General features: G+C 50.8%; 1 protein-coding gene across 1 annotated transcript; it reads left to right on the top strand.

Annotated features, from left to right (window-relative positions):
• The first annotated feature begins 686 nt into the window (after nucleotides 1-686).
• PIM3 (Pim-3 proto-oncogene, serine/threonine kinase) lies at nucleotides 687-5746 on the top strand. Its single transcript, XM_038155067.1, has 6 exons — nucleotides 687-1240; nucleotides 1582-1691; nucleotides 1849-1899; nucleotides 2190-2553; nucleotides 3818-3994; nucleotides 4148-5746. Exons 1-6 carry the CDS (start codon nucleotides 1159-1161, stop codon nucleotides 4330-4332), a joined length of 969 nt encoding a protein of 322 aa, XP_038010995.1. The 5' UTR covers nucleotides 687-1158; the 3' UTR covers nucleotides 4333-5746.
• The last annotated feature ends 2221 nt before the right edge of the window (nucleotides 5747-7967 follow it).

Here is a 7967-nt window from a genome sequence, read left to right as displayed (position 1 = left end):
CGCATGCTCACTGGGGAGCACCGGCTGGCAAAATGAGCGGGCTGCGACCACCCTGCCGGGGCTGCCGGAGCCCCGGGCGAGCTCCGCAGAGCCGCGGCCCCCCGTGCCCCGGCGCTGCCGGCGCCCCGCCCCCGCGCAGCCCCGGCCGCGGCGGCTCGGAGCGACCTTCCCGCAGCCCGGGGCGGGGCGCGCCCGGCGCGCCGCGGCATTCCCGCCCTGCCGCCGCCTGGCCGCGCGCCGCATGCAAATGAGGGCTCTCCTCATTGGGCCGCACCGGGAGCCCTTTGAAAGGGCGCCCGGCGATTGGCCGCGCGGCTGCGTTAACGCGCACGGGAGAATCTCCCCCCGCCTTTTCTTCTTCTTTTTTTTTTTTTTTCTGCCGCTAATGTGTGATGCGTTCCTCTCAGACGATGTGTAACTCTGCGCGCCGCTTACTACAGAACAAGTAGTTCCCAGCCCCCCGCCCTCCCCGTGTCCGCCCGTGCGGTGGGGCGGGACAGGGCGCTGCAGTCACGGCCGCCGCCCCGCGGGGGCTGCGGCGCGGAGGGGAGGCGGCGGCGGGGACGGCGGGGAGAGGTGTTTTCCCCCCCTCCCCCGCGGAGGGATATTCTCGGCGCGCTCGCCGCACTCTGCCCGCACCAAAATATTGGGAGTTAAGAGGCGGCTCGGCGGCGCCGCCGGCTCAGAAGCGCGCGGGCAGCTCGGCGGCGGCGCGGTCTGTCCTCCGCCCGCCACGGCTCCACTGCGGCGCCCAGCCCGCTCCTGCCACCGCGGCCCCCGCAGGGGCGGGCTCCACGCGCGGATCCGGAGCCCCCGGACTTGTCTGCCTCCGCGGAGGGCTATAGTTCTGCCTGTGCCTGCCTGCGCCCCGAGCGGCTTTCGCCGGGTGGAAGAAGAAGCGCGGGAGCGGCGCGTTCGCTGATTGCGTTTCTCCGGAGGACTTTGTGCGACCGACACCTGGACTACTGCCGGCGGGGACGGACCCCCAAGGACTAAGTGGGTTCCCGCTCCCGGCCGAAGAAGGAGCTGCGCAGAAGCTTTCGGCGGCCCCCCGCTCTCCGCCGGCTCCGGAGAGAGGAGAGCCGCGCCGAGCCGAGAGGACGCCGGCGGAGCTGCCGCGGGGAACTAACTCGACTTTTTCCTCCCCCCCCTCGGAAGATGTTGCTTTCCAAGTTCGGCTCGCTGGCGCACATCTGCAGCCCTAGCATGGACCACTTGCCGGTGAAGATTCTCCAGCCAGGTACGAGGCTGGGGAGTCCCTGCCAGCGCCGCGCTGAAGGGGCGCGGACCGGCCCTGCGTTACCGGGGCGTTGGGCTCGGCGTATCGCTACTCCTGTACCTGCGTTTATTTTTTTTTTTAATTTTATTTTTTAACAGTAAGACTTTTTTTTTTTTTAATAAAGCCTTGGTCGGAATCAGGGCAGCGTACACAGTATGGGGCTGCCGGGCAGAGCGTTTGTGGGCTTTTTTTTACATAATTTTTTATTATTACTACTGTTATTATCATTATTATTATTTTTATTATTCGGGTGCAGCGCGGTTGCGGACGTTAACGCGGGTTTTTCCCTCTTGTTCACGCAGTGAAAGTGGAGAAGGAGCCCTTTGATAAAGTCTACCAGGTGGGCTCCGTGCTGGGCAGCGGGGGCTTCGGCACCGTGTACGCAGGGAACAGGATCGCCGACGGGCTGCCGGTGAGGCGCGGGGCGCCCGGGCGGGGGCGGCGGGCGGGCGGGCGGGAGGGAGCGTGGCGCGGGAAGCGGCGGGCGCGGCCGGCCCGGCCCTCGGCGGCGGGGCGCAGGCTGAGCCCGCCCCGCCGCTCACGGCGCCTCCGTTCTCCGCGCTCCGCAGGTCGCCGTGAAGCATGTGGTGAAGGAGCGGGTGACCGAGTGGGGCACCATTGTAAGTACCCGGGGGGGCTCCGGGGGTGCCGCGGGGCTCCGCCGCGGCGAGGCCATTGTGTGGGCGGTGGGGCCCGCCCCGCTGGCGCGGCCTCTGCGTCGGGAGGGAATTTGGCGGGGGTTCGCCGCCGCAGCGCCGCGCCCGCCCCTCGGACTGCGGCAGCGGCTGAGGGGCCCGCCGGCCGCGCCCTCCTCCCCGCCCTGCGCGCCCTCCCCGCCTCCCTCCCCTCAGCGAGGGGCTGCCCCGGGCCGCGCCACCCCCCCCTGACCCGCGGCCCTTTTTCTGCCCAGAGCGGCGTCATGGTGCCCCTGGAGATCGTCCTTCTCAAGAAGGTGGGCTCCGGCTTCAGAGGGGTCATCAAGCTGCTAGACTGGTACGAGCGGCCCGACGGGTACCTGATTATCATGGAGCGGCCCGAGCTGGTGAAGGACCTGTTCGACTTCATCACGGAGAAGGGTGCCCTGGACGAGGAGACGGCCCGCGGGTTCTTCCGGCAGGTGCTGGAGGCGGTGCGCCACTGCTACGGCTGCGGCGTGGTGCACCGGGACATCAAGGACGAGAACCTGCTGGTTGACCTCCGCACGGGCGAGCTGAAGCTCATTGATTTTGGCTCAGGGGCCCTCCTCAAGGACACAGTCTATACCGATTTCGACGGTACGTGCCTCCCACCCTTCCCGTGCCCCTCCCGGGGTGATGCCCTCCCTAGAGCTGCCGCTTAGCCCCTCTCCAGCGATCAGTCGCAGCAAGCAGAGCCCCTGATGCGGGGGTTCATATCAGGTCTACCGGTAATGGAAACCTGTGGACCCGAAGCCGCTTAGGGGTGTTCAGTTGCGTAGGAAAGAAGCGATTCCAGGCAGTGACGCAGCAGTTTATGTTTCCCTGTCTTGGAAAAAGCGGGGTTTTTTTCCTAGAGGGCGATCTGTTTACATGGAGGTTTTGCCAGTGTCGGATGTTTCCATGTGTGGATATGCAGTTTTTATATGCGGTGTTTTTTTTAACTCGGAGTGGTACCTCCCCCGCTCCCATTCTGCCAGTGTCCTGAAAATCCCGCATTGCAGATTTTAAAGCGATGGGGACAAATGCGCTCCCTCGAAATGACTTGCTACAGCGGCTGGGCTCGATGCTTTAGAGCTGGGAAAGCTGAACATAAGCCAGCATGTGACCAGAGGGAGCATTTCCCCCAGTCCTTGGAGTACGACTGATGTAACAGCGGGGTCTCGCTCCCCCAGCTGCCGCACTCACATCTGTTTGTTGTGAAACCCAAAGCCCTGCCGCACGTGACCCTCGGCATCACGAATTCCCCGTTTTGTTTGGTATCCAAGGAGCCCTCGGACACGGGAGGGAGGGGAAAGGGGCGACTTGGGAAAAGCTGCCGCATATAAGCGCCGGGGGGAGGCCTTAAAAACATAGAAATCGTAAGCGGCCCTGTTTTGTTTACTGCTCTGTGGAATTGGATAAAGCAGATTAGCCCCGTGTAATGCGGGCAGACCTGAGTTTCACCTTCTTGTCGCCCTCTCCTCCTCCCTGCCAGCCCCCTTTGTCCTTTTGTGTCTATTTTTGGTGTGATGCTGCAGACGCCACGTGGTCAGTGAAAGGGAGCTTGCCTCAGTAAACAGTCAGCTGATGGGGCTGTGTTATTCCTTGCAACAAAATAGAACAACCGGATGGGCCAAGTCTGTTGATGGTGTAACCCTGCAGATGACCTGAAATTACACTGCTAATGGCTTTGGCTTGTGAAAAATTTAAAGCTGTTTAGTTTTCTGGGTTTGGTGTTAATTTTTTTTTTTTGTTTTTTTTTTTAATTCCTAAATGTCAAGTTTTTGGATTTTTTTTTTAATTCAATTTAGCTCTGCCTGAACAATAGGGAAACACTTTAAACCTTTACTCTAATTGTGTTGGGTTTTTTTTTTTCTTTCAGGAACGAGAGTATACAGCCCTCCAGAGTGGATCAGATACCACAGATACCATGGGCGGTCAGCAACAGTATGGTCTCTGGGAGTTCTGCTATATGACATGGTTTGTGGAGACATCCCTTTTGAGCAAGATGAAGAAATCTTGAGGGGGCGATTATACTTCAGGAGAAGAATTTCACCTGGTAAGTTCTGCAGAAGTCAAATTGGTTTTGTGGTTTTGGGTTTTTTTTAAATGGTCTTGTTACATGCGAGCTTGTGTGGGTGGATTTTTGTTACTGAGGATTGTCTTTTTTTTTCATTTTTAGTCTAATACGGTTTTCTTTTTATTGTTACAGAATGTCAACAACTGATCAAATGGTGCCTTTCACTGAGGCCTTCAGACAGACCAACACTTGAGCAGATTTTTGACCATCAATGGATGCACAAATCTGAAGTAGTGAAGTCTGAGGACTGTGACATAAGGCTACGGACCCTTGATACTGATGTATCTAGCACAAGTTCAAGTAATGAGAGTCTGTGAATTACTAAGGACCTCGCACTGGGAGGGGGAGCTTCAAGCAGAAAGACCACAGTGCTGCTGCCAATACATAGGAGGGGCTAGAAAAATGCATTCATTATTCTGTAGTTGAATATTTGTCTGAGGGACTTGATTTTGTTTTCCCCCTTTGCTGGTTTCTGCTTTGAAATAAGAGATTTCCTTTGGAAACGCTGATGTTTGGGAGTTGCAGGCCAGTACTTAGTCAAAGACTGACCTTATTAAGAAAGCAGTGACCTCTTGAATACATGGTAAACTTTTTTGCTCTCATAGAGCCTGGACTAGATTTTATTTGCTTTTGAGTGCCTTTTTGAAAGCTGCTTCAGTGGGACTTTCTTTTTTGAGCTGTCTATGTCCAAAGAAGATCCAGTTCATTATAGGAATTTGCTCCCTTTAGACTCAGTGCTGGAGGAAGCAGCTCCTATGATGCATTGGAGAACCTGTTCGGTGACTGAATGAAGTAGTCCCATCCACTGGTGATGGAATACTTGAACACAGACATTTCACTCCTGCCCCCTTGCCCTTTACAAATCCAACCCACCTCTGCTGCTCAAAATATTTCCTATAGCCTGCACAGAAATATGAACAGGTATATCGGCTTCTTGATCAGAAACATTTATTCATGTTTCCTTTTATCATCTCTACCATTGGGCATGAGAAGCCCCTTTCTCAACTCCCCCCCGGCCTTTTGTCACCCTGCGAGTCTTAAAGTATGTATGGGCATGTTGAATGCACAATCAATGCAATATTCAAGGACTTCTACTTTTTTTTTTTTCCATACCTGTATAATGTGTTTATGTAAACTTGGTTTTTCCCGTGTACTATACAGTTATTTATTGTTTGGATTTTAGAAGACCTCCCACAGTTTTCAACTGTGGCTATTTATTTGGTTAATTTATTTGGTTAGAGTTATTCAACACTGTGCTTTCCCCTCCTTCTCCCCATGGGAATTCTAGTGGTTTGCCCATGGCACTTTTTTTTTTCTGCATTCCTGTCAACTTTTGGTTACAAAAAAATAAAAATAAAAAAAATTTCTGACCTTACCCGTTTTTTGTTGGAAGATGGGAAATTGTTGTACAAAGTCTAATTTAAGGGAAATAGAATGACTTTTTAAAGTTAGTCAGTATGCCTTTTGTCTGGTATTATTGTACCAGAAGTGTAAAGTAATGCTGTTTGGAAGGGTTTTAAATTATTGACATTGTACAGTCTCCGTGCATTGGCTCTGGAAGGTAGAGTGGCAGAGTCATAAACCTTAATTTATTTTAATAGCTGTGTTTCTGTGATCTGGTTGCATTTATGCAGCTTGGATTTGGATTTTTTTCTTCTGTTTAACGGTGTGAAATGTATGGAGATCATATTTTTTATACAGGTATTTCAATTAAACTTTTTGTATATAACAGTTCTGTGTTTGTGTACTTCTTCCTTCATTGTTGCTTGTGATGAGCTGGGAAATACACTCTGTTACCATCTCAAGCCTTGTTAAAGGCCTGCAGCAGCTGAGCCAGAGTTAGGAGAAGGTCTATGCTGTTGAGCAGTGACCATTTTGGAAGAATTAAGCAATCCTTCACCTGAGCTCTATCTACTCCTCAATCACTGCGTTTGATGTTGGACTGGGGCAGGAGTACAATACAGCAGCACTAATGGCCTACATAAAAGGGAATTGGCCCTGTAATTGTGGGACTTTTACCTCTGTAAACACTGAATATCAGTGTACTTGTCCTTAAGTATAACAAGGAAGGAGTTCCGTAGCTGCTGGTGGTTACTGTTTTCACAGTTGATATGTTTACTTTCCATTACATTCAGTTTCCTTCTTCCCACTTGCACCTTCCTTCTGGGGCTGGGTGAGGACTTCTGGTAAAGGGACAGCATTCTTGGGGATCAGGGTGGCTGTTTTCCTTCAGCTCCCTTGGATCATCAAAGACTGGGATGTCTGACACTTGATGGAGTATGGTATGGGGGGCATGTGCCATTCTCACAGCAAAGGACAAGAGAAATGTCCTCAGCATTTATCTCCACATGCTGGGAGTCAAGTCCTGCAGATTAACGATTTCATCCTCGTTTCTCTGCAGCCAGAGGCTTACCTGACTTGGTCTTGTGGCGGGGGTGGTAGTGATTACAAGGTTTAACTACTGCAGAGGGATCTACGAGGTCTATTTAAGGATGTGTTCAGTCAGTAAAGGTGCTTTGTAGCTGTCACAGTAAAGGGCTAGGCTTAGATTCTTAGTTTCATGTTGTTTCCCTTTCTGGGGCTCTTTCTGCCAGCTCATCTGCTATTATTTTGGTTCCCTGTGGGTAATATCTTGCTGGCATCACATCAAGCTCCTGATGCTGACTAGTTTAGACTCAAAATGCCAATAAATAGCAGGAGGTAAATCTGAAGAAAAAAAGACCATTTTTAGTCTGTACCATTTTTAGTCTTTTCTGGTGACACGGAGGGAAGGTGTGTAGCCTTTTCTTGGCCATAAAAAGGAAGCTCAGATTACTCTAGTAGGAGAAAAAAGCCCTAACCACACTTCTGTCCAATTTATTTTCTATGTTTTCTGATTTTGTTCCTTTTTTATTTTAGAATTGTTTCCCCAGTTTTTAATGAAAATCTATATAGATAAACCTAGCCCCTGAAAAACTCAGCTCCCTATTGTTGGAACTCTATTCACAGAAATAAAAGATTCTACAGTTAAGATTGCTTAGAAAATCACAGTGTCATATGAAAAAAAAAAAAAAAAAAAAAACACTTAAAAGTGAATATTTAGAATTTTGCTTTGGAATGAGAAATTCCTTTTGCATAAGAAGGGAGGATTCAGGCATGCTACTGGAGGGATGATCCCAGCACCTAGTGCACTTCTTTAGGGAAACATGTTTCTAACCAGAAGAGGTCCCTGGAGAAATTCCAGTAGCTGACAGTAATTAACATCTTCCACTCCAGTGACTTCACATGTTCACAGCTGTTCAGAGGGATGGCAGCAGGGCTGTATGGGTGAGCTTCAAAGGGCTACCAGAAAAGCCATTCTAAAAACACATTTGTAAAGCTATTGTTGATTGCTGAGCCAGGGACTTTCAACATTTCCACAAGAGCTGATGTTACTTTCCTTAGCTTCACTGAGAATCAGAGTTGAAACGCTCTGTTTTGAAACATAAAAACTAGGTTTTCACCTTTTGCTACTGAGGCAAAATGCATTAAAAGGATAAAGGTCAAAAGGACGCGGGCACGAGTGCTGACTCCCCTCTGGGATTAGCTCAACATAAAAGGTGCACTTTCAGTGCTGCACAGGCAGCTCTGGTTGTGAAACTCCCCTGCACACTAATAGAAGCCATGTGGCTGAAACACCATATACTGAAAGTAACGATTTGTAAAAATAGCTTTTCATTAAAGTTGAAAGTTGGAAAATGGTGTGTTAATACAGTTCCATTAGCTGAGTGTTTCTGCCAAAATGAGCAAGTCAGTGACAGCTCTTGGTTTCTCCTGTGCTTCTATCTGGTATTAATACCATTAAATGTTATTTCTCTGGGATCCTCCTCTTCATACTCTCTCCCCACTAGGTTAGTTTTCCACAGCAGAAAGCTTGAAAAATAAAATTCAGCAGGTCATTCAAAATACTATAGTTTAAATCAGGGCCTGTTTT

Source organism: Motacilla alba, chromosome 1A, assembly GCF_015832195.1.
Source record: "Motacilla alba alba isolate MOTALB_02 chromosome 1A, Motacilla_alba_V1.0_pri, whole genome shotgun sequence".
Classification (NCBI taxonomy): domain Eukaryota; kingdom Metazoa; phylum Chordata; class Aves; order Passeriformes; family Motacillidae; genus Motacilla; species Motacilla alba.
The sequence above is the reverse complement of the archived record's forward strand: the minus strand, read 5'-3'. Positions and strand labels throughout refer to the sequence as shown.

Bases quoted from the DNA above. Each gene is read 5' to 3' on its own strand.
- PIM3 (XM_038155067.1), top strand. From the start codon at position 1,159: ATGTTGCTTTCCAAGTTCGGCTCGCTGGCGCACATCTGCAGCCCTAGC. The intron at 2,554-3,817 runs GTACGTGCCTCC...TTTTTCTTTCAG, and splicing joins AGTCTATACCGATTTCGACG to GAACGAGAGTATACAGCCCT. The intron at 3,995-4,147 runs GTAAGTTCTGCA...TTATTGTTACAG, and splicing joins CAGGAGAAGAATTTCACCTG to AATGTCAACAACTGATCAAA.